The sequence below is a fragment of the Diceros bicornis genome, chromosome 20, assembly GCF_020826845.1.
Source record: "Diceros bicornis minor isolate mBicDic1 chromosome 20, mDicBic1.mat.cur, whole genome shotgun sequence".
NCBI lineage: Eukaryota > Metazoa > Chordata > Mammalia > Perissodactyla > Rhinocerotidae > Diceros > Diceros bicornis.
Genome location: NC_080759.1, coordinates 27,500,163 through 27,527,426, shown reverse-complemented (window position 1 = coordinate 27,527,426; position 27,264 = coordinate 27,500,163). Strand labels below are relative to the sequence as shown.

Here is a 27,264-nt window from a genome sequence, read left to right as displayed (position 1 = left end):
TCTCTTTTTAAAGATGAAATCATGGGAAGCTCATATAGTTTCTCAACAGACATATTTTGAACTCACTAGAATTCTCTGAAAAAAAAGGTTAACATCTACAAAGTGGAAGAGAGGCTTGCGACTCCTTTCAAACTAGAAAAATCAAGCTAAATTTTCCTGATTTATTTCTGATGCGTTGGTTCATTTCTATTCATTTTGACTATGCTAGGCCTGTGGAGAAATATATATATATTCATATTTATATATTTGTATATGAATTATCCTTTTACAGTTTACCTTATTCCACTTGCCCAATTTTGGATTTTATAAAAAAACCAAATTAATAAAAATAAATCTCCCATCTCCCACTCAAATAAAAAAGTAGATAGGGCAAAGGTGGCAGGATACACATTTAAACTGTTATTGAACAAAATTTAAAAATTATAATAATTAATCATTTTGAACACTTACTTCATACCAGCAACTACATTAAGCACTTTTAAAATGCATCATTTCATTTAATCATCACAACAGCCCTATGAAGTAGACATTATTGTTAATGTCTATTGTACAGAGAAAGAAGTGTAATTAAGAATTTGCCCATGATCACCCAGTTGGTAAACAGAAGCGTTCAGGCTTGAATCCACACGTCCATGCCCTTAACGGCTAAGCTACCAAGACAAAACTCTGCAGGTGGGAAACTATATCCCTTAACTCTGGACTGCACAAGACTGCGTTATATTCATGCTCTCATTCCATCACCCACCACCGTTTCTGGTACTTTATAAATTACTTGAATAAATATGAATTATTATTTATTCAATGGTGCTGACACGAATCAAAACTTAAACAAATGTGATTTATTCTTCGGTTGGAAAAATAATTATTGATCTGGTGGTCACTGGATGTTGAGTCATGTTCTAGAAACCATGTGAAAATACCTAGGAGGCACTAGATGCTGAGGGGAGCGAAGGCCAAGGAGGTAGAGACAACTGGAGGTGGAACACAGGGCAGGGCACAAGGGGGGCCAGGAGAAGAGCGGGCCCATTGTGGGGGGAACCTGCTTCCCAGGGAGGGGACAGTAGTCAGGGGCGGACCAGGCACCCCGCCGGCGAGGCAACGAAGACGACTGCGGAGAACGGCGAGCGACAGCAGGTCTGCTCCAGACCCTTTGTCGGCGGATTCGAAATTCCCACTTTTTCCGTGGATATTCCTTTCTTCATACCTCCTCACACTCTCCTGGGTCGGAACAGGGTTTTGACCCAGCCACTTCTCTCAGGTCTGCGGGCGCTCGTCCTGCCTCGGAGTTGGGCTCCTGAGGACAGCAGGGTGCGGGTGGAGGGGCGGGAGCCCCCGGCCTCAGGACTGAGAGTGAATTCACGGATGGGGGCGAGGAGGGGCGAAAGGGGAGTGACCCGAGCCTGTTCTCGGGCAAGCGGGGGCCCAGCTGAGGGCTGAGCCGGGCGGGTGGGGGAGAGGGCGAGGCCCAGACCCAAGTGGGCAGAAGGGCAAAGAAGGAAATGGGGCCGTCACCCCGCTGTGGGGATGGCTGAAGCCGGGCCGTGAAGCTCACAAATTAGTCTCTGCCTCTCACCGAGGAATTTGAGAAGCACTGAATCACTGGCTTGTCAGCTAGTTCACTGGGCAAGAAGACCATATCCACTGAAGGGACCTTGACCTAGGGTATTGGAGGAGTGGCAATGAAGACACCTAGAAATGAACTGAATGTTCGGCTAGACCAGTGTGGCGAAAAGGACGGCATGCAATAACAGCCAGTGAATATCAGTGATGGTTTTATAAGGAAAAACACACCAAGGGTCTCATTAGGGGAAAGGAGTTGGGAGAAAAATCAAACTCAAAATGAATTTAGTTCAGGAGTCAGGTTCTGAGACAAAACCCTAGAAAAACCTCTGTTCATTTAAAATGTTAGGAACTAAAAAGAAAAAAAGTTGGGAGGGAGGATTTTGCATTAACTATTTCAGATTATCCTATAGATCTATTAAACAATAACAGTATATCAATTAGTGATGATTTTTAAATTTTACCCCAAAAGGAATTTTACTGTATTTATCGTGGGATGCTATTACAATTATTCTCCTGACTTAAAGATCAAATTTTAACTATTTAAGGGATTTTATATAGAGTTTACTTGTCTATGTGATACAGAGAACAATAATTCAATAAACTGAAAATATATAGCTAAAATTTTCTCTTAGAGTTAAAAACCACTAATAGTTGTTAATGTAATATAATATAAAAATGAGGAAGGAAATGGGATTTCTTTATGAAGTAACAAGTTGTCAAGCAATGTCTATGTTTTGTTATATGTCATTTTATACAATAACGTGCACCCCCAAATTACTTCAGTAATTACTTTAGGAATTTTACTTATCTTTTGCTTTGGACTAGTTGCCACTGCCACTTTCACACATCATGCATTGGCACATGCTGTTTCCTCAATCTAGAATGCCTCAATTTCAAATTTGTATTTTCCCCTTCCTCTTTGGTAGAGAAAAGTCTAAAGACAAGTGTCTCATACTTTTAAATTGTATTAATCCTGATTCTTCTAGACACTCTTCCATCCCCAAATGCAAATGCTGGCTGTTTTAGAAAAGTCAATTTCTCCTTCCTGACTGGATGAATTTACCACTGGAATTCTGTAGAATTTCTTATGATTGGTTCCATAGAACTAAAACTGAAACTCTTATTCTTCACTTCAGCAGTTAGCTGTCTATACCCAAAGGTTATTTTTATACAAAATAATAAGAGAGTAGAAATACTGAGTGATTGCTTTCAGCATATTAATTTCCATATGTCCTTTATTTACCAAACAGGTTACCATAAAAAATATGAAAAATAAGTGTATTCGTCTACTCGGGCCGCTAGAACAAAATACTATAGACTGAGTGGCTTAAACAATAGAAATTTATTTTATCACAATTCTGGAGGCTGGGAAGTCCAAAGCTAAGGTGCCAGCAGGGTTGGTGTCTGGCGAGGGCTCTCTCCTTGGGTTGCAAATGGCCATCTTCTTACTGTGTGCTCACATGGCCTTTCTTCAGAGCGAGCAAATGAAGAGAGCAGATCTCTCTCTCTTTCTCTTCTTATAAGGCCACAGTCCTATTGGACTAGGTCCCTATCCTTATGACCTCATTTAATCTTAATTATCTCCTAACAACCCTATCTCCAAATACAGTCACATTGGGGTTTAGAGCTTCAACATATGAATTTGGAGGGACACAATTCAGTCCATAGCAATAAGCACACTACCAGGAAATACAGCAAAAAATATTTGTGGCATGACAGTTAAACAAATACTTTAAACATCTTAAATTGAGAATATCTATATTTAAAAGTCATGCATCAGATTTAATAAGGCATCAGATTTTAAGTCCAGCCATACTGGTGGCAAGGAGATAAGTGTTGACCAGTGGCATAATTAGTTTTTTTGTATAATAGGGACAAATAATTCCTACATATCATTGCACTAATTTTAGATTTGTTTAGAGAAAACTTGTTTGGGATGGGGGTGGAGAGGAGTGGAGAAGCCATAATGCATCTCACTACTGTTGATAATGGGTATAACAAAAATTCTCTGAGTGCAAAGGAGCTCAAGTAGATCCCCAATGAAAGGAGTAGAGAAACTTTAGTATTTGGGTTATTATCATTATTGTAATTCTTTAGATTTTATTTATTTGTTTGTTTGTTTATTTTAACACCATTTACTCTTCACTAGTTTAGACATGAATCAAAGCAGCGAAGGATGTATGAAAAGGATTAGCAGTGTGAATCTTGACAAACTTATAAATGACTTCTCACAGATAGAAAAGGTATGTAAAGATATCAAACAGTTGTAGTATGTAAGGAAGAGTGGAACAGATTTTGCCAATGGAAGGAGTTGACAAGAAAGAAAAATCTACAAAAAAATGAGCAAGATAAAGATAATGGAAATGTATTTTGCTAAGCCCTTTCTCTAGCATTTTTAAAATCTGTAATTTAAAATATGTCTGGTTTTGGCTCATTTGTACTAATACATCAGAAGTTTCTGGGGCAGGGGAACAAATAATTGATATACTTTTGCTAAAATTAAAGTGAAAATACTACTTAAATGCCAAGGATGTCTTAAACTTGGGAATGGTTTAGTAAGAATTGAAGTAGACTCAGCCTTCAACCTCTTACCATTATGACTAACTCTAATTTTTTTTTTTAGTCTTTCCTACTCTATCTGCCCCCTTTTCCTTTTCTTTTGCCTAAAAGCAGACTCATTTGAAGTCTCCCTCCCAACTCTGGACAAATTACATGGTAGACCAAACCCCACAAGTATATATTAGGTTTTCTCCCTCTCCTCTGCCTGGAAGAGGAGTAGGAATAGCCATTGAGAAAACATAGATGAATAAAGTAAAGATTTGAGGAGTGGGCTTGTGAAACAAGAGTGGGAGTGGGAATAATACCTACCTCTATTTACTCTCCTTTTCTTATCCTTCTCTATTCCTTCTTTTCCTCTGCACAATGTAGCATTGCCATAATAAAAGAATTTCCATGATGATGGGTATTTTGAGGTAACATTATGAGCTTTTTTAAAACAATGAACTTGGGTTTTCTTGACCAAGTGATTCTTACCAAAATAAAAGAGAAGAGAGAAATTAATAAGGAGCACTACTAGAGGGAAAGAAATTGGTACAAAGTTTTTGGAGATTAATTTGAAATATCTGTCATATTCTTAAACATTTTAAATAAGAAATGTTCGTTTTTTTGATATGATAATGGTATTGTGATTATTTTTTTAAGAGTCTTATCTCTTAGAGATACATATAGATGGTAATATTTTTGGATGAAATAACATAATGTCAGGGAACTGCTTTTAGATAAATTCAGAAGTGATGAGAATAGGGAAGTGGGTATAGGTATAGATGATTCAAGACTGGTCATGAATTGATGATTTTTGAAGCTGTTTGAGGGGTACATGATGGCTATTATACTATTGACAAAGATACCAAAGAGATATGTTCAACAATATTTATCTATTATCTGTAGTAGTAAAAAAGTGGAAACAACACAAATTCTCCTTATAGGGAACCAGTTAAATAAATTATAGTATATTCATAAATGAAACGCAATGCAGCTGTTAAAAAGAATGAGGTAGACCTGTACATGCTTATATGACATCATCTCCAAGATAATAGTATTAAGTGGAACATCCAAAGTGCAGAACAAGAGTATAATATGATCCTTTCCTGTAGTTGTATAGTCATAAAATATTTTGGAAACATATATAAGGAGTTGTTAACCATGAGACTGAGGGTTAAATAGTTGGAAAGAAGAGGGTTCAACTTAGGTTATATTTTTACTTTTCATAACTGTTAGTATGTTTCAATTTTTTACTACATTGCTTTTAAAGTTAAAAATAAATTATGCAGTTGACTTATTTAAAAATATATTCCAGGCTTAATTATTAGACTTTCGAGTACTAAGTGGTTTATATTTTCATTAGTCTTCATATCCTTAGGTCAAAAAAATCAAAATTGCAGCATTGTTGTAGTAATAATATATATACTGTTTCTTCTACAGAAAATGATAGAAACCAGTGGAAAGAACAATATACTGAATATGCAGCTGGAAAAAACTAACTGCTTATTAAAAGTAATGCAAACAAAGGAAGTCTCAACTAAGGAAGGTTAGTTCTCTGCTGCCTAAAGAAATACTAATTCTAATGAGAGTGATTTTTGGTACAACAGTGATTAATATTATACCACACATTTGTAAAATATTTTAAATTCACATAGAACTTTCCAGACTATCATTTCATTTTATCCTTAATATAGCCCTGAAAGACGGATAGAACTGGTATTATTACTCCATCTCATTAATGAAGAAACGTAGGATAAAAGAAGTTAAATAATCTGTCTGAGGCCACTCAGCTAAGAAATGGCAAATCCAAGGCTCAATCCAGGCCTTCAAAACCATGGAAAAAAATACAGTTGAATTCCTGGCTCACAATACAAAAAAAATTTCAGATGAGTCAAAATTTTAGTGTTAAAAATGGTCTGTCCTATTCCTAAACTCTCCCCTCACTTCTGGGACACCCACGCCATGTGTGCTGCTCAGCATCCAGCAGCCGCCCTCCCTGCTGCAGCCCCATGCTGAGTTTATGCCTTCTCTGCATGCCCACAGGCCAGTGGGGAGCCAGGGAGCCTGGGCTCCTTGCCTCGAGGTGCTGCTTGCTGAGAATGTGGCCTCACTCTGAGCACAATGGTCCCCAGAAGAAGGAGCTGCAGCAGTGCCTCCGGCCCTGGAGCCTGGCCGTGCTAGGCTTCCTGTTCAACCAGTTCTGGACATCAGGAAAATGCCAAGAACAAAGAGAGCCTGAATTCCCTCAAGTACATCCCATTTGGCTGTGGGTTCAAGCCCAACTTCATGCTCTTCAAGAAGTGTGTGGTGAATGGTGCTCAGGCACACCTGCTCTTCGCCTTCCTGCAGAAGGCCCTGATGGCACCCGGTGACTAGCCACTGAGCTCATGACCAATCCCAAGCTCGTCACCTGGTCTCCAGTGTGCCACAAGGATCGCCTGGAACTTCCAGAAGTTCCTGGTGGTCCCCGACCCGTGTGCCTGTGCCTGATATCAATGCCCTGCTGTCCTAAGGGCCTAGCTGTGCCTAGGGAGCTCCTCCTACCCCTGCTGCTTGGCAGTCATAGTGCTGCCCTTTGTGGGGTTTCTATCCGTGAAGGTGCTTCCTCTAAACCTGCATGTAGGAAGGCCTGATGTCCAGGAAAATCTCCCCAGATGGGCACTGGTCCTGTCCATCCCGGCCTCCCCTTTCCCAAACCAAGGCTCCTCACTAATAAAGTGCCCAGCGTCAGGGAAAACAAACAAACAAAAAGAAGCCATGTATATATGTATTTCTTTACTATGTCAACTGAGAGGGCCTAAAATCCACCAGTAACAATAAACACATCTAGCACCCAGATCTTGTTTCCTAATACCATCTTACAATAAAAGGAACCAGCGATCCTTGGAGAAATGGCTGATTCTAAGACTGGGGCGGGAAATATATAAGATGAGCCTGAAGCATCTTGTAGTACCAAAAAGTAAGATAGTTCTCAAAAATAAAGAAAACATTCCATGATGATGGAGGTATGTCAAAGGGAGCCAACAGAAAGAGTTCTCAATGGCCAAAGCTGGAATCATTTAAGCAACAAAATAAGTAAAGTAGTATGGGATTATAACCCAAAGTCTGTAATAAATATCCATGAATCCATACTGATAAAAATAAGTGATTGAATAAATAAATAAATGGTGGAGAAGAGACAAATCTCCTCTGCAGAAGAATTCCAAATAACTTATGTAAATGATTTGCCCTCAAGGAAGTAGATCTTAACATCCCACTCATTAAGTGTGGGCTGTGTATAGTGACTTTCTTCACTAAAGTAAAACATGCAGTGTGGAAAAAGGAGTAGTGGAAAGTAGACAGTGGAAAAACCTGACATTAGCTACCTAAGGCAAGTGATCAAGGTCAACTTGATGTCATGTTGATAGTATGTACCCTTGATATGATGTGAGGAAAATGGCACTTTACGTCTATGATCTTTCTCTCAAAAATCCCTAACCCCATCTAATCATGAGATAAACACCAGACAAATCCCCGTAGAGGGACATTCTACAAAATACCTGACCAGTACTCCGTAAAACTGTCAAAGTCATCAAAAACAAGAAAACTCGGAGAAACTATCACAGCCAAGGAGACACTAAGAAGACATGACAACTTAATATAATGTGATATTGTGGATGGATTCCTAGATCAGAAAAAGGACATTGGATAAAAACTAAGAAAACCTGAATAAAGTACAGGTTTTAGTTAATAATAATGTACCAACTTTGGGGCCGGCCCGGTGGCGCAAGCAGTTAAGTGCACGTGCTCCGCTGCAGTGGCCCGGGGTTCGCTGGTTCGGATCCCCTGCGCGCACCGACGCACCGCTTGGCAAGCCATGCTGTGGCGGCGTCCCATATAAAGTAGAGGAAGATGGGCGTGGATGTTAGCCCAGGGCCAGTCTTCCTCAGCAAAAAGAGAAGGATTGGCAGATGTTAGCTCAGGGCCGATCTTCCTCACACACACACACAAAAATGTACCAACTTTGATTCGTTAATTATAAGAAACATACCATACTAATAGAAGATGTAAATAATAGGGTAAACTGGGTGCAGAATATTTGGCAACTCTCTGTAATATCTTCTTAGCTTTTCTGTACATCCAAAACTGTTCAAAAAAAGAAAGTCAATCAAAGGTCAAAAACTGAGGCCACAAAAAAACTAGAAGAGAATATGGGTAGTTCTTTTTTTTAGAATAGAGAAACCCTTTGCAAGTGATGTACATTAGTGGAGATCTGGTTAAATAAATTATGGTATATTTGTTTAATGAAATACTATGTAGCTGATAAAAAGAATGAAGTAGCTCTATATGATATAGAATAATCTCCAAGATATAGTAAATGAAAATAACAATGTACACTATAGTATGCTATCATTTTTATAAAAATATATCTTTAAACACACACAAACACCCTTTCCCCTATATATTTGTATGTCTCTGGAAAGATATATAGCATCCTGGTAACAGTGCTTGCTTTGGGGGGCAGGAAACTGGTTAGTTTTGGGATAGAGATTGGACAAATATTTACTTTTCACTATATTTGTACTCCATGTGTATTTATTATTTGAAAAAACATAATTAAATACTTTTAAAAAATTCTACTTATTCTAAATAAATAAATAAAAATAAATAAAATAATAATAATAAAATAAAAAATAAAAATAAAAATAAAAATTCCTACTTATTCTAAATCTAATGGCCTTTTTGCTGGATACTACACAGCAGAAGTAAAAGAACATGTGAGAATTACAACTTGTAGAGCCAATTATGTACTAATTCACCTAGAGAGGAAGAACAAACGACATATATGATTGGATTTGTTCAACAATAAAGAATGAGATCTTAATATTTTATTTTCTACATTTTATACTGGATAAAGAATTTCTTTCCCAGTTCAAGGGGGAAATAATATTAGTATTGAGGACCAGGTACTTTAAAAAATCCTTTTCATACATAATTGTCTTTAATATTTCCAACTGCTTTATGAAATAGATGTTAACACACAAATTGCTAGTTAATGGTAGATCCTACATTTTAGCTCAAAATAATCACTGATTTACTAAATTATATAGTAGAAGAAGTAGCTTGATATTCTGAGCTCTAGTTTTTTTTTTTTGTAAAGATTTTATTTATTTATTTTTCCCCCCCAAAGCCCCAGCAGGTAGTTGCATGTCATAGCTGCACATCCTTCTAGTTGCTGTACGCCGGAGGATGCGGCCTCAGCATGGCTGGAGAAGCGGTGCGTCGGTGCGCGCCCGGGATCCGAACCTGGGCCGCCAGCAGCGGAGCGCGCGCACTTAGCCGCTAAGCCATGGGGCCGGCCCTGAGCTCTAGTTTTTAAGAATTGGATGGGATAGTATTGTTCACATTACATTGTAAAGTCCAACAGAAATGATAATGTGGGTAAAGGTTTACAAAGAGCATTAAAAGCCATTATTCTAAAATAATGAATGGTATTCTACCTTTTGAAGAATTTGCTATTGAGCCAGTTTCCTTTGGAAAAAAAAAAATGTGTTGAGAGAGCCACCTTGTGTTCAAATTTTGAAAATACATGTTTTTTCAGTTTCAGTTCTCTGTTTTTCAATTCGCTGATTACTGAGGTATCTTCAGCTACCATATTTCATGAATTGCCGGATTCATGCCTCTAAAAGGCACAAAGACACTGATGGCAGAGTTCATGCTCCCTTAATTTTTTAATTGTAGCAGCTAATACTGTAACATACATGGACTAGATAATGTCAAATGTAATTTAACCATCATTCTATTACAGGGAAATAGCAAGAGAGAAAAGGGAGGATGGTGAGAACTTTGTCTGAAAGGCAGGGACGGTAGAGGGGGTATGGGGAGGAGTGAAAAACCATAATAGTAGAAACTTATATCTGCATAAACCTTTTAACGTCTGCAAAATACTTTCATTTCTCTTAGCATAGCTAAAGAAAGTATATGGAAACTGAGAGCAGGACTCCTAAGCAAAAGGTGAAGTTTTGCATTCTGCCCACAGCACTGATTCCTTCATTTAGTCAATAAATAAAAAACTATTGAACCTCTGTGAAATAGTCACCACATTAGATGCAAGGGATATTAAAATAAATATGATATCATTTTCACCTCTAAGAGTTCACTGTCTAGTAAGAGAAACCACAAATAACTAAAATGCAATGTGATAAATAGAGAAAAGAGATATATACAAATTGTTGTGGGACACGGAGGAGAGAAATAATAACAACAACAATAACAATGTCAAATATTTGTGAGTGAATTTAGAAAATGTGTTTTCTCATTTGGTTGTCAGAACAGTCTTATATATTAGAATAGTCTTATGTGTGAGGTAGGATAGATATTACCCACACTTTTATTTTGCAGATGAAAAATATAAAGCTCAAATAGGTTAAGTAGTGTTCAGGGCATCATATCTAGAAAGCGGAGAAGCTGAAACTCTAATCTAGTTCCTCTGACTCCAAGTTTCATGGTTTCATCAGCATATCCTACAATTCCTGAGGAAGAATTGGATAGCAGATTAAGAGCACAGAATTTGAAATGAGAAAAACCTATGTTCAAGTCTGTACCTTCCATTTACTAACTGTGGAATCTTTGGCAAGTAACCAAATCCCTGTGGATGACTTCCTCCCTTTGTAGAATCAGGATGATACCAACTTCTCAGTATCATTGTAGATATTAATTGGAGTAATGTTTATAATGCACTTAGGGTAATGCCTGGCAGAGTAAACATTCAATAAATGGTACTAGTATTATACCTAGACAACTTGTTATTATTAGCTACACATGTAGTATTTAATATTTAACCATCAAAACAGATACCCCATTAGAATGGAAGCTAGTCAGTATATCATACTAGTACATACTGGCTTAATATCAGTCATGGGCCTCTAAAACTGAAAGGAAGAGAATAGGCTCAATATTTATTAGCTGTTAAGCCAAGCACATACAGGTGAAATTGCCCTTAAAATTTAAAGTTATTTTTCTTTTTAAGAATATTGTTATTCTTTTATGAAGTTTTCATCATTATATATTTAGCTAAGATAATTGTAAACTTATATTAGTGCAACCTATGTTTCCCAACCTATAGTAAAAATGTGACAGCAATAACTATTGCAAAGAGTCTTTCTCTGGTTCTGTTCTTGGCCTCTTTCCAGGGCCTCCAACCTACTCAAATTACTCTGAAGAAGTGCTCCTGAGCTGGCCTTCTTGGAGGTAGTAAAGTAGTTGAAATCATAGACTTTAGTGCTGGACTGCTGGGATTCAAGTTGTAGCTCTACCGCTTACTTGTTATAAGTGTGACCTTGGGCAATATCCTAAACTTCTGTGTCAATTTCCTCATATGTAAAATGAGGCAAATACTAGGACCAACCTCACAGGGTTAAGAGGGTTAAATGATTTAATATTTGCAAACCAGTTAGAATAGCAATATATGTTATTATTTTCAGGCCAGAGCTTCTCCACTTAACCTTTTCTGGCTTCAGCTTACTATGATATTACCTGTCTGTTGATCAATCACTCAACAAATATTTATGGAGTGCCTACTGTGGGCCACACAACTGCTCTAAGTACTACGGAGAAATGGAAAACAAAACAGGAACTAGCCCCTGCTATCCTGGAGCTCTCAGCCAAGTGGACTGCTTAAAGTTACAGAAGTTTCCACCACTGTTGCTATCCATCAAAGGTTTAGTTGTGCTGGTGATGGAACCAAGAGTATACTGAAAGCTTATGTGCACATTTCAGGGCACTAATGCTTACAATGAAGTCTCCATCTCTCATTATGGAAGAAGTCATTGGCACCAAAGTTGCTGATGCCTTGTAACTCAACACATTGAGTTTTTACCCCTTTTGTTGTTACTCCCTTACCCTAAGACTCAGGCATGAGTACTAAGAGGACAGGTTGGAGAACAGTGAGGAAGAAAAGCATTACCTTCTCCCAGATGACACCTCTCACCAGCTCTGACTCTCTTTCTTTGAGCAAAATTTAATGTACCTTGACTCTCTTTCCTTGGGATGTTCTTTCATGGAAAACTCACATGGATATAGTCCTCATAGTTCCCCAGAAGTGTGCTTACTTCTAGGGCAGATATTGTTAAGGCACACGGAGGGAATCCCTACTATATTGGATTTATTGTGCCTTAGAAAACTCATTACTAAATGCTGGAATGCATTTGACTTAAAGGATGATTAAAAAATATTTATTATATAATTAATTTTGAAACACCTGGTTGCTTTATTAAAATCTCATAATTGTCAATTAAATATTACTTTATTTTAAGTATTTCAACTTTGAGAGAATAAGTCCAAAATGAAAGCAAATGATCTTCAAATAAACTTATCTTTCGTGTTTTAGAATGTGCTACTCTTCATAATATGATAAAAGGGCTACAACAGACCATTGAATATCAACATAATTTGAAAGGTAAGTGAGAAAAAAAATAAAATCTGAAAAAAAATGATATATTTGAGCACCTTTAAAAATAGAGAGTTTTTACATCCTTGACAATAAGTTTCTTTTAATCTGGTCTTGTTAAATTCATCAGCTAAGGGCAAGACTCCTTACTGCTTAATATACTTTCCTAAATTATTGTGAAGTAAGAAATGCCATGCTGAACAGAATAATTGAGTCCTATTATGACAGGGACATCAGGGGAGGTTTTATAATCAGTAATAATAATTCTCTTTATTACTTTCAAAAGTTTAGAAGTATATTTATTCTCAGTAGTACTCCTGGTCTTTAATAACCCTGTGTGCAGTTTTGAAGGGCGGGTATTTACTAGAAGTTACATGATGAATACGCTATTCAAACTGCAGTGACAGTTTACTATTTAATTTTTTGTCATAGACTAAGGCTATGTGTGTATGAATGAAGCCAACACATTCAGCTTATCTTTTTTTTTGCTAGTCTTGCCAACCCAATAGGCTTACCATTGACAATACAGACAAAGCAACCAAGTGTTTTGTCCTGTTCTGATTTAGCTACAGTGTAGTGTTTGTGGGACTTTCCCCTACTATATTGGAGATTAGACTAAATTGCCTTTAAGGTCCCTTCCAAGACAAAACCCACATCAAACAAGAATTTCTGATCTTAGTCTTCTGCTTTTACCAGAAAGAAGGTACTTTACATATGTAGGTGAGATATAATAGTGATCTTATATGCTATTTATTTGATTTGGCATGTTATACCTTACTGTCTTTATAACGTTCTAATTGAGCCTTATCTTTTTTTAAGAATTACTATTAGTTCTTACCTTTTCCCCATTACTTTACCTTTAAATACTTCCTCAAGTGTTAATGAAACAAATACAGAAAGTGTCTTAGAAGACTTCACACACAAACACATCTGCAGTACAGAGAGAATTCATTTCACTATCAGTATACCACTAAAAGCTGTTCTGAAGATCAAGAAGGGCAGTAGATGGGAAACCATATCATCTCCAATACCTTTCCTTTTGGCTAATTCCTTCTGATCCCCATATGTCCCATAGATTTTCACTTTACTTGGTTCTAGCATTCTGCTCATTTTTTCACAGTATTTGATCCCCATGCCACACCTGGTTTGTGCTTTCCTTTTCCCAATTCAATGCTGATGGCTCAGAACAACTTTTCCCTTCTCTGTGACTAAATACAACACCTAACTACAATGAAAAAATATGTGAATGTTCATAATCCTTTACAATCCTCTTATTCTAGGATTCGTATGGTATTTAACTCTTTCAGGATTTTGTTCAAGTAAAACATCTGCCAGAAATTAAAGTTAAATACTTCGAAGTCCCAGAAAGTCAATTATAATTCAATAATGAGTACATAAAACATTATTTCTTTGTAGAAGGATATCCAGTACTGACCAGTAGTCAAGAATACCATCTTTTCACAGATATAGGACAAATTTTTAAATAACCATTTCTGAAAATGGATATCCTATGGTGCCTCTCAGGAAGAAATAATGACTCATTGATTTATTTTTCCAGTGCCTCTATAGGCCTTGGTTTGGGCAAAGTGATAGATGTGAATGAACTACCTGTCTTTCACCTCTTTCATCCATTTGATTGTCAAGATTCTATGGTTAATTTGCTTATTTAGGCTACAGAGTGGTTACAAATGTTTACCTCCCCAGAAACGATTTCCTCTTCTTCTTAATAGAAACCTGATTTTTTTCTGACGTACATTCTTCATCCACGCAACCACATGCCTCAGGGGAAGCTAATTACACCCCAGCTCCAAGGGACAGCTTCTGGAATAACTTCCTTCCCTCCCAAAAGACGGACTGTGTTCTGGTTGTTGATAAGTGTGATTATAATGCCTAAAATTATTGCAAACTTCTTGCTTCCAGCTTGAAAATTATGACAGCATTGAGGATAGCAGGAAGGAGAGATTAAAAGGATGTGGTTTCTTGATAACATTAACAAGCTGGTGAATCAATTACCCTCTAGGCTTAAGAGTTTCTTCAGCTACCATAAGAGAAATTATACCTTCCTTTACCTTCATCTATCAATCTTTTCTGTAGGGGCTTATGGGGTATGTAAAAGATGATCCACTGAGATGCAGGAAGAAAACATTGGAATTCCCATTTACATTAATTTTTATCTAAAAATCAAGGCAAATAATCTGACGAAAATTTAATAATGGAATGTTATTCCTTACTCTCTGTGTACGTCAGTTACGTGTGACTTACGATACACAAGATTCCTCTTCTCCCAAGGAGAGTGGGAGTTCTAAAACTGAACAATTGCATCTTTATTTTTTCTCCAGTCTCAGTGTATTGACATGTAGTACAGTTTACATGTACCTGGTTAAGCAGGTTTATATATTATATTAGCTACTTACAATCAAACTAATTCTTTCAGAAAGGGGGACGAGTAGCTTTAAGAAATAAAAGACGGATTGACAAGAATGCTAATAAAGCAAGCACAAGTCAATAATAAGAAAGTAGCAAAGCTGTCACTTCTCCTACCTCTGTACAGGTTCTTCATCAGACATATTAAAAAGTTAAAAATGGTGAAAATCTATCATACCTGATGAAATGTCAGCCAACGGTAGCCAAATAACTGCTTTTGGGAGAAAATTAATCTATAGCAAGGCTATTTTCAAATGGTTATTTAGAAATGGTTCCATCTTTAAGGGATTTGGAAGCTGAAAATATGTCAACTTCAAGTATTATCACCTGAACATTAGCTTGGCATAGGACTATCAACCTGCAAAAACAGAAACCAGTTTAAGAGGCAAAGCGTTTATTTGAAATCAAAGAATTGCAATTCAGGGAGCACAGATTCAGGTAGAAACCCAAATAGTGTCCCACTAGGGAATAAAAGTCAGGGGCTTTTAAAGGCAAAGAAGGGAGGTTGTATTACAAAGAATTTGAGTTAGAGGCAGAGAGCTAGTCTTGGCTAAACATTGATTGACTCTTGATTCTATCTTCAGAAAGTCCACAATCCTCAGTCTTTGTGATCAGAATGTCCATTCTCCTGCTGACTTCTCAAACACTTGCTTGTAAAATAATTGCCGTTTGGCCCAGTCCAAGGTTCAAGACAGCAAGGCAGTTTTTTTGGAAGGGCAGCTCCAAATCCATTTTATTTTATTTTTTTTTTCTGTCCCTATGTGTTTGTTTATTGTTGTTATTATCTACTACTTAATGAAGGAAATCATACGGTATTTGACCTTCTCCCTCTGACTTATTTCACTTTGCATTATACCCTCAATGTCCATCCATGTTGTCACAAATGGCTGGATTTCATCATTTCTTATGGCTGAGTAGTATTCCATTGTGTATATATATCACATCTTCTTTATCCATTCGTCCCTTGATGGGCACTTAGGTTGCTTCCAAGTCTTGGCTATTGTGAATAACGCTGCAATGAACACAGGGGTGCATGTACCTTTACAAATTGGTGTTTTCAAGTTCTTTGGATAAATACCCAACAGTGGAATAGCTGGATCATATGGTAGTTCTATCCTTGATTTTTTGAGAAATCTCCATACTGTTTTCCATAGTGGCTGCACCAGTTTGCATTCCCACCAGCAGTGTATGAGAGTTCCCTTCTCTCCACATCCTCTCCAACACATGTTGTTTCCTGTCTTGTTAATTATAGCCATTCTGACGGGCGTGAGGTGATATCTCATTGTAGTTTTGATTTGCATTTCCCTGATAGTTAGTGATTTTGAACATCTTTTCATGTGTCTGTTGGCCATCTGTATATCTTCTTTGGAGAAATGTCTGTTCAGGTCTTTTGCCCATTTTTTAATTGGGTTGTTAGCTTTTTTGTTGTTGAGATGCATGAGTTCTTTATATATTTTGGAGATTAAGCCCTTATCAGATGTGTGGTTTGCAAATATCTTCTCCCAATTGTTAGGTTGTCTTTTTGTTTTGTTGATGGTTTCCTTTGCTGTGCAGAAGCTTTTTAGTTTGATGTAGTCCCATTTGTTTATTTTTTCTATTGTTTCTCTTGCCCTGTCAGACGTGGTGTTTGAAAAGATGTTGCTAAGACCGATGTCAAAGAGCGTACTGCCTATGTTTTCTTCTAGAAGTTTCATAGTTTCAGGTCTTACATTCAAGTCTTTAATCCATTTGGAGTTAATTTTTGTGTATGGTGTAAGGTAAGGGTCTACTTTCATTTTTTTTGCATGTGGCTATCCAGTTTTCCCAACACCATTTGTTGAAGAGACTTTCTTTTCCCCATTGTATGTTCTTGGCTCCTTTGTCAAAGATTAGCTGTCCATAGATGTGTGGGTTTATTTCTGGGCTTTCGATTCTATTCCATTGATCTGTGTGTCTGTTTTTGTGCCAGTACCATGCTGTTTTGGTTACTATAGCTTTGTAGTATGTTTTGAAATCAGGGAGTGTGATACCTCCAGCTTTGTTCTTTTTTCTCAGGATTCCTTTAGCTATTCGGGGTCTTTTGTTGTTCCATATAAATTTTAGGATTCTTTGTTCTATTTCTGTGAAAAATGTTGTTGGAACTTTGATAGGGATTGCATTGAATCTATAGATGGCTTTAGGAAGTATGGACATCTTAACTATGTTAATTCTTCCAATCCAAGAGCATGGAATATCTTTCCATTTCTTTGTGTCTTCTTCAATTTCTTTCAGAAATGTTTTATAGTTTTTGGTGTACAGATCTTTCACCTCTTTGGTTAAGTTTATTCCTAGGTATTTTATTCTTTTTGTTGCAATTGTAAATGGGATGGTATTCTTAATTTCTCTTTCTGCTACTTCGTTGTTAGTGTACAGAAATGCAACTGATTTTTGTATGTTGATTTTGTATCCTGCAACTTTACCATATTTGTTTATTACTTCTAAAAGTTTTCTGGTGGATTCTGTAGGGTTTTCTATATATAAAATCATGTCATCTGCAAATAGTGACAGTTTCACTTCTTCCTTTCCAATTTGGATCCCTTTTATTTCTTTCTCTTGCCTGATTGCTCTGGCTAGGACTTCCAATACTATGTTAAATAGGAGTGGTGACAGTGGGCATCCTTGTCTGGTTCCTGTTCTTAGAGGGATAGCTTTCAGTTTTTCACTATTGAGGATGATATTAGCTGTGGGTTTCTCATATATGGTCTTTATTATGTTGAGGTACTTTCCTTCTATACCCATTTTATTCAGAGTTTTTATCATAAATGGATGCTGTATCTTGTCAAATGCTTTCTCTGCATCTATTGAGATGATCATGTGATTTTTACTCTTCATTTTATTAATGTGGTGTATTACATTGATTGATTTGCGAATGTTAAACCATCCCTGCATACCTGGAATAAATCCCACTTGATCATGGTGTATAATCTTTTTAACGTATTGTTGTATGCGATTTGCTAGTATTTTGTTGAGGATTTTCGCATCGATGTTCATCAGTGATATTGGCCTGTACTTTTCTTTTTTTGTGTTGTCCTTGTCTGGTTTTGGTATCAGGGTAATGTCAGCTTCGTAGAATGAGTTAGGGAGCTTCCCCCCCTCCTCAATTTTTTGGAAGAGTTTGAGAAGGATAGGTATTAAGTCTTCTTTGAATGTTTGGTAGAATTCACCAGGGAAGCCGTCTGGTCCTGGACTTTTATTTTTGGGGAGGTTTTTAATTACTGTTTCGATCTCCTTACTGGTGATTGGTCTATTCAAATTCTCTACTTCTTCTTGATCCAGTTTTGGAAAGTTGTATGATTCTAAGAATTTATCCATTTCTTCCAAATTGTCGAATTTGTTGGCATATAGCTTTTCATAGTATTCTCTTATAGTCTTTTGTATTTCTGAGGTGTCTGTTGTAACCTCTCCTCTTTCATTTCTGATTTTACTTATTTGTGCCTTCTCTCTTTTTTTCTTGGTGAGTCTAGCTAAAGGTTTGTCAATTTTGTTGATCTTTTCAAAGAACCAGCTCTTGGTTTTATTAATTTTTTCTATTGTTTTTTTGGTCTCTATTTCATTTATTTCTGCTCTGATTTTTATTATTTCCCTTCTTCTACTGATTTTGGGCTTTGTTTGTTCTTCTTTTTCCAGTTCCTTTAGGTGCATTGTTAGATTGTTTATTTGAGATTTTTCTTGTTTGTTGAGATAGGCCTGTATCGCTATAAACTTCCCTCTTAGAACCGCTTTTGCTGTATCCCATAAATTCTGGCATGTCTTATTTTCATTTTCCTTTGTCTCCAGGTATTTTTTGATTTCTTCTTTGATTTCTTCGTTAACCCAGTCGTTGTTCAGTAGCATTTTGTTTAATCTCCACGTATTTGTGGCTTTTCTGATTTTCTTCCTGTAGTTGATTTCTAGTTTCATACTGTTGTGGTCAGAAAAGATGCTTGGTATTATTTCAATCTTCTTAAATTTATGGAGACTTGTTTTGTGGCCTAATATGTGATCAATCCTGGAGAATGTTCCATGTGCATTTGAAAAGAACGTGTATTCTTCGGTTTTTGGATGGAATGCTCTGTATATATCTACTAGGTCCATCTGTTCTAGTGTGTCGTTTAAGGCCAATGTTTCCTTATTGATCTTCTGTTTGGATGATCTATCCGTTGGTGTAAGTGGAGTGTTAAAGTCCCCTACTATTATTGTGTTACTGTGTATTTCTGTTTTTATGTCAGTTAATAATTGCTTTATATATTTAGGTGCACCTACATTGGGTGCGTAGATATTTACAAGTGTTATATCCCTTTGTTGGATTGTTCCCTTGATCATTATGTAATGCCCTTCTTTGTCTCTTTTTACAGTTTTTGTTTTAAAGTCTATTTTGTCTGATATGAGTACTGCTACCCCAGCTTTCTTTTCATTGCCATTTGCGTGGAGTATCTTTTTCCATCCCTTCACTTTCAGTTTGTGAGTGTCTTTAGGTCTGAAGTGTGTCTCTTGTATGCAGCATATATATGGGTCTTGTTTTTTTATCCAGTCAGCCACCCTCTGCCTTTTAATTGGAGCATTTAGTCCATTGACGTTTAAAGTAGCTATTGATAAGTAGGTACTTACTGCCATTTTTTAACTTTTTTTTTTTTTCTCAGTGTTTTAGTAGTCCTTCTCTGTTCCTTACTTCTTCTCTACAGAATTGATGGTCACTTTAGTTTGACCTCTGTCTGAAAGCTGTACTCTTTAACTCCCCTCCTCCCTCCTTTTATGTTTTTGATATCATATCTAACCTCTTTTTTGTGCATTTGTATCCATTACGTTCTAATCATGGAAATAGATAATTTTTCCTATTTGTGGTCTTCTCTTTTCCCCTTAAATCAGTCCCTTTAACATTTCTTGTAGCACTGGTTTCTTGGTGACAAACTCCTTTAATTTTTGCTTATCTGGGAAAATTTTGATCTCTCCTTCCATTTTGAATGATAACCTTGCTGGGTAGAGTATTCGTGGCTGTAAGTTTTTTCCTTTTAGCACTTTAAATATATCGTGCCATTCTCTTCTAGCCTGTAAGGTTTCTGCTGAGAAGTCAGCTGATAGCCTTATGGGGTTTCCTTTGTATTTAACTTGACATTCTCTTGCGGCTTTTAGGATTCTCTCTTTATCTTTAATTCTGGACATTTTGATTATGATGTGTCTTGGTGTGGGCCTCTTTGGGTTTATCTTGTTTGGGGCTCTCTGTGCTTCCTGTACCTGGATGTCTGTTTCCTTCCTTAGGTTAGGGAAGTTTTCATCTATTATTTCTTGAAATAGATTCTCTGCCCCCTTGTCTCGCTCTTCTCCTTCCGGAACACCTATAACACGGATGTTAGTGCGCTTGATGTTGTCCCAGAGGTCCCTTAGACTGTCCTCACTCTTTTTAATTCTTTTCTCTTTTACCTGATCACCTTGGGTAATTTCTTCTAGTCTTTCTTCCAGCTCACAGATCCGTTCTTCTGTATCCTCTACTCTGCTTTTGAGTCCCTCTAATGAATTTTTCATTTCCAGTATTGTATTCTTCATTTCTGATTGGTTCTTTTTTATATCTTCCATTTCTTTGTTGACATTCTCACTGAGTTCATCTATTCTTCTCCCCAGATCAGTGAGCATCCTTAACACTCTTAGTTTGAACTCTCTGTCAGGTAGGTTGCTCATTTCTGTTTCACTTAGTTCCTTTTCTGGGGTTTTGTCCTGTTCCCTTACTTGGAATGTATTCCTTTGCTCCTCATTTTGCCTCTTTCCCTGTGCTTGTGTCTATGTCTTAGGTAGGTCAGCTACGTCTCCTGCTCTTGGATAGGTGACCTTATGTAAGTGATGCCTTAGGAGGCTTCCAGTGTGCTTCCCTCAGTTCTCAATGTTCCAGGGGTGGCCCCTATGTGGGCTACGTGTGTCCTTCTATTGTGGCCTGTTAGCTCTCCCTATAGGCGCCCAGGGAGGCTGAGTTATGCTCCTGGCCAGCTGTTGTAATGCTCAGCTGCTTGTGGTTGTTGTGGGCCCTTCAGTCTCTTTATCAGGTGTGGGGAGCCCCAGCACAGTTGGCTGCAAGTTCTAATACCACATTTGTGTTGCAGTATTTCTTTTAACTGAGTAGGCCCCCAGCGTGGCAGGTTGTTAGGCTCAGGGCCTTACAATTGCTGTAAGCCTCTAGCCTATTAGGTCTCTTGTCAGCTCTCTGAGGATTGCAGCTGGGTGGGGCTGGCCTCAGGCACAGGAGCACCCAATTGTTTCAGGCTTTGGAAGGTGGGGCAAACCTCCTATGTGGGTCTTTGAGAAGCACAAGTCTTCTGCAGCTGACAAGCCCTGTTGCCCACAGGTCCACACACACAGTCAACACAGTCCTGCCCCGTGTGAGTGCCCCGACCTTCCCAAGCGGACCCAGTCTCTCCATGGCGGGAGCCCCACACTCTCCACCCGCTCCTTGTGCACACCCTGCCCTGCTCAAGTCGGCTCAGTTGCCAGGCTGCAGAGAATCCAGTCACCAATCTATGCAGGCCCACAAGTTGCCTGAGGGCTTGTTGTTGGGTGGGGCCAGTCTCTAGGGTGGGCTGCCTGCCCTGGCTGAGCTGGATTAAATCGGTGCTCTAGCGGGTGGAGCAGACCCTGGGCTAGCAGGCCTCAGGGAGAACTCCAATGGCGTCTGTGTCAGCACGCCCACACCGGGCCACAACAATGGCCGCCGCCAATGTCCCAGTCCCTGGAGAGGTCTCACCCCTCACCAAGATGCACTCAGGGCCTATTAGGTGAGTCTCTTGTCACCAAAGCACTGTGCACCTTTCTTTCTGGTGATTTTAGGATGCTTTCTGGAACGGGTGAGTTTGTGCGTGGGCCCTTTAAGAGCCAGTTTTAGTTTCTTTGTGAACCAGGTTTTCTGGGGGTGCTCCCCAATGCTTTAGTAGCAGGCAAAGTCACATATTATGCCGCTGGTCTCGATTGTGCTGGGTGCACAAAATGCCCACAGCGGGGGCGCTCCCCGGCTCAGGACCCCGCGCCTCCAGGGAGGGTGCGTACCTGTGAGCTGCTCCCGGCGGCCGTGAAGCTGGCGGCTTGTGAAGGCGGCGTTTTTCCTCTCCAGAAGGGAGTCTCTGCCTCTTCTACCCCAGTTAGGATTGTCCGTTGTTGCAGGAGTTCCTCTTGTCCAGTTTTCAGTTCTGTCTCAGGGGTAATTTTTCCATGAGTAGTTGTAAATTAGCTGTGTCCACGGGAGGAGGTGAGTTCAGAGTCTGCCTACGCCGCCATCTTGACTCCCCTCCCTCTCCAAATCCATTTTAAAATGGCTCCACTATAGTCAATTTTGACAGGAATGCTAAATTCAATAAGAATTCTTCAGACAGTGATTCTCAGTGATTTTGTTACTTGTTTATTTTAAAAAACCTTTTGAGAGGTTTTTAAGAACAATTAACATCAAGGAAGATAGATATTTCACAAAATTCCAAAAATAATCACCTTTGCGTAATTGGTGTTTGGGATTTAAAAATGAGTATCATGGGGCCGGCCCGGTGGCGCAAGTGGTTAAGTGCGCGCACTCCACTGCGCGGCCCGGGGTTCGCCAGTTCAGATCCCCGGCGTACACCGACGCGCTGCTTGGCAAGCCATGCTGTGGCGGCGTCCCATATAAAGTAGAGGAAGATGGGCACGGTTGTTAGCCCAGGGCCAGTCTTCCTCAGCAAAAAGAGGAGAATTGGCAGATGTTAGCTCAGGGCCAATCTTCCTCACAAAAAAAAAAAATGAGTATCATGGGGGCTGGCCCGGTGGCATAGTGGTTAAGTTCGCACACTCCACTTTGGCGGGATGGGGTTCGCCAGTTCGGATCCTGTGCACGGACCTTCTCGCTGCTCATCAAGCCATACTGAGGCGGCATCCCACATAGAGCAACTAGAAGGATGTACAACTATGACATACAACTGTGTACTGGGGCTTTGGGGAGAAAAAGGAGAAAAGGAGGAAGATTGGCAACAGATGTTAGCTCAGGGCCAATCTTCCTCAAAAAAAATGAATATCATGATTTAGTTAGTACAGCCAGTGATGCATTTGTTCCATTAAAACCAAATATCAAAACAATCTGAATATTGAAACCAGGCTTCAAATTTCTATATCAGAGTTAAATCAACATTGTAAAAATTACTGACACATTTTCAGTTCCATTGTCTCACTAAAATTTATTAACAATAATGATAATTCAATAATTTTAAAGTTTTATAACAATACTTTAAATAATATTAAAATAATTTGACATTTTCTCTTTAGTTCACCTTGTTAATTTCTACTTTCATCTGTTTTAAGCATTGTGCACAATTAGAATGTAGTGTGTATATATATGTATATGCATATACATGATATATAAGTAAACAGAAATGAATTGGGGAGTACATGCTCCTTATTTTTATTGAGGGCATACAGTTATAAAAGTTTGGAGACTATTAGTTTAGAACACCATATCTGTGTGTCACTACTTTTTAGATTTTTTTATTTATGTTAACCAGTCTATTCCCTCCTAACTTCCTACCAGTTATATATGAGAAAGCGATTGGTCCCTCTAGCCAAGGTATTAAACCATTTTTGGCAATAGCACTGGAATTTCTTAACTTAAGGGAAAACTTGAGTCTTTCTCATTCTCATGAATGATTAGATGATCAAATTAAATGTATTTTCTGAGATGTTGTCATTGCCAAGCACCAAAGAAGCTCTTCCTTTTATTACTGCTAACCTGACACTGGGGATGAAAGTCATGAAGCAATGTTAATGAATTGCATCTGATATGCTGTCTATCAAGGTGGAGAAGAGGCAAGGGCACATCATGCAGGTTATTCAAAAGTGTTGGCAGCCCTTTATACTATGGGCTTTTTTTTTTCTTGTTGCTTGATTCTCCTATTCTCTACCCCCAACTTTGGTCTTTATAACTCAAAGAATGGCTCCTTCCTGTCCTTGAAGTAATGTTTATTTGGAGTTCAGGATATGGACATGAGTCCTTAGAAACAGAGTATGATTCATCACAATGTATCAAATGATAGGAACTTTTCATATATTATATTATTGTGTATTATTCTATATGCTATTTCAGGAGAACCCCAGTAATTCATTATATGAAAGATGGTGACATCATGCCCTCTAACTTATGGCCAATGTTTACTACCAGGGCAAAGAAAACAAGACTCAGAGATTTTTCTCCATTAGAGAATTATCACCATATAACCAATACTAGATCAAATGAATTTCAGAAATTTAATTTAGGCATTCAAACACATGGGCAGTATGTCATATGGAGAAAAGAGAGAGACACATGAAGTCAGCTGCAAATATGGAGCACCTCCAAAATTAGTAGAATTCAAACTTATTTTTGCCAATTATCTCTAGGTAATTTCTTGCAACTAAATATTGCTTTTTTCCTATCTGAACTGAATCTGAATAACTTGAATTTATTTAGGCTCTTACACTATATCAGGGTAAGTTTCAAAGAAGACATTTTTATATATAGTACGACTTTACTATACAAAATTGTGCTAAGCAAAATGATTTAATCAAAACTGATTATTGATCAGAATGTTTAAAAAAGGGCAATAGCACATAGTTCAGTGCTATTCTATAAGAGAATTATCTGAGAAAGTAGGCTAATCCATGATCAGCTACTCCTTAAGAAAAAAGTATTGCTTAAATTAAAAGTAGTTTGAAAAATGTAGAAATACTTCTTTCAAAATAATTGTTAAAAAGATTTCCTTACAATAATTTGACATGTTAGCTTCTAGTATACCCTTGGAAGACTGCTATGTTTATATAAGCATCTTATGTATGGGGAAATGATCTGTTACCAGTATGTACTTCAGAATCTTCATTATTTAAAAATTACCCCCTTCTAAAAGAGATTTGTTAAAGGAGCATTAAAAGGAAGCTAAAGAACAAAACCTATAAACAAGGTGAGCTACATAATTTGCAAGGCCCAGTGCAAAATGAAAATGTGGGGCCCCATGTTCAAAAAACAGGAAAGAAAGTAACATCAAAGCTTCTAAAATATAAAGCTTTTTCCTTTCTTCCATGGTCTCCCTCAACTTGTGAGGGCTTTTTTATTTGTTTTTTAATGTTGCTATAAGTAAAAAACAAAATTAAAAATTTGAATTATGAGCATGAATTTTACCACTCATCTTTATATTGTGCAAACCAGTTTTAAATGCAAAGATAAGAGCATTTAACGTATATGCAGAATCACAAAAGTACACAATTAATACTTCATAATTTGTACATGCATATCTATTTCATTATTACCAGAATAGTGGAAATGCTACACAAAACTACCACAACCATTTTTTATTCATTTTACATCTTGGTACGTGCACATTCTGTCAACACTCTCTACTTTAGCTTACTGGTGAATAAAGAAGGACCGAAAGGGAAAGGAATTGTGAATTTCCTGTCTTTCCTGTTCCTTCTATGTCATCATTTTCAGCATAATTGGTTAGCGAATGGAGGGAAGTAACGGAAGCAAGAAAGGATATGATAGAGTTGTTTGATTTCATGTTTCCTAGAATACCATTGCTTTCTTTTTGCATTTGAAGTAAGTTCTAGTTCAAGGTGACAGTGTGGTCTCTCAGATCTGTCAGGGTTCTAGCTTACTTAGTTGTAATTGGAACATGCTTATCTTGTACTTGTACTTATCAAATCTTTGAGTCTTGCTGAACTCCCAAGACATCATGAGTCCACAAGAATTCTGTGTTCATGGGGCATTGCAAATGCTCTGTATGAAAGTGGAGGCAAGGAGCAGTAGACATGAATATTGCTCATATCTTCTGTGCTCACATGCATGCTCCACTGTCCCAATGGAATTTACTTACAAATATAAGTTCAAAGACAAAATTATTAATAATTTCAAGATATTGATGGCAGAGTATTAAACCAAACATGGCACCCTTCTGAGTGCAGGGCCCTGTGTAACGGCACAGATTGCACACCCGTAAAACTGTCTACAAATGAGTAGGAAGAGAGTGGGGTAGATACTTTGATCAGAAGCCTAACCTAAGGGGTAGTTGCTTTAATATAGCACAAAAGTTAACTCTAGATTTTCTAGAAAAGGCAAAATAAGACAAAAAATAATTTCATCAGTTATATAACTATCAATATCTGATTTTTTAAAAACACTCAGTTTATTAAAAGAAAAACTTTTATAGGATCTGAGTAAATGCCACTTGAGGACAATCTCAATTTAAATCAACACAGCCTTTATTCAGGCAACCAAGTAAGAACCTTTAATGTAAAAATATCTGGATCATTATAGAATAAAATTATTACAAAGCTGAGCAATCTAATTATCAATGATACCAGAGAAAGCCAACTCACTGTAAGTGTATAATGAATCTAAAGACAATTCACACTTAAGGACTTTCCTCGGTGTTGGGTACCAAAGGAGAATAATGAATTTTAGAAGAATACGTTGCAAAATTATTAGAGTCCAAGAGATTAAAATGGATTTTGGCTGGGTCAGAGAAAGACTACTTGTCAAATATCAAGTCAAATATCACTGGACTCTACATTGATGCAAAATGCTATTTGAACTTATAACTACTTTAGCCAAAGCAGCAAAAGCCTTACGACTTGAGGAAGTAGCCAAAGTGGGAATATGTATTTGAAAATTTAATGTAGAATCTGGTAGGATGATGAAAAAAAGCAGTGACAACAATAATCATATATTGATTGTGCTACAGATGAAAGTCAACATAGAACCAACTGAAATGTAATATAAAGTATTAAGGAGGTTAGCTATTTCTTCAGTAGATGGCTTTAGTTCACAGATAAATTATATGGTTCTATTTAGCATAATTATGGATGTGCTAAAGCTAGATAATATGCAGGTGGTATAACATTTAAATAAGTTGATCAATTTTTCTGACAGAGGGAAGATTTATCATCATTAAAAGGTCAGTTTTCCTGAAGCTAATATACACATTTAATACAATTTTAATTAAAATACTAAATTGGGGAGGGAGAAGATGCTATAAAGTAATTTTAAAGTTCATTTGACGGAAGAAACAAACCAGAAAACTATGAAAAATAAGAAGAATGTGGGAGAGGGGGACTTCCATTACCAGATAATAACATGCTCCAAAGCTGTTGTAATGAAATCAATATGGTATTGGCATAGAAATTGAAGAATATACGCACGGAAAGAATAGAGGACTAGACTCTAGAAACAGGCCCCAATATTTGTTAATATAATGTATGACACAAGGAATATTTCAATTTACTGGAAAAAGAATAGCATTTTAACATATGGTATTGGTACAACTAGCATTCCATCTGGAAGAAAAGAA

At 37.5% G+C, this 27,264-nt stretch overlaps 1 protein-coding gene and 1 pseudogene across 1 annotated transcript in view; both read left to right on the top strand.

Annotated features, from left to right (window-relative positions):
* Positions 1-3,719: 3,719 nt before the first annotated feature.
* Positions 3,720-27,264, top strand: part of CCDC152 (coiled-coil domain containing 152) — a 59,724-nt gene continuing 36,179 nt past the window's right edge. Inside the window, exons 1-3 of the mRNA XM_058564157.1 lie at positions 3,720-3,806; positions 5,545-5,650; positions 12,473-12,541. Coding sequence (XP_058420140.1) covers positions 3,720-3,806; positions 5,545-5,650; positions 12,473-12,541 — 262 coding nt within the window. The remainder of the gene's footprint in view (positions 3,807-5,544; positions 5,651-12,472; positions 12,542-27,264) is intronic.
* Positions 6,067-6,616, top strand: LOC131418829 (glutathione peroxidase 1-like; annotated as a pseudogene).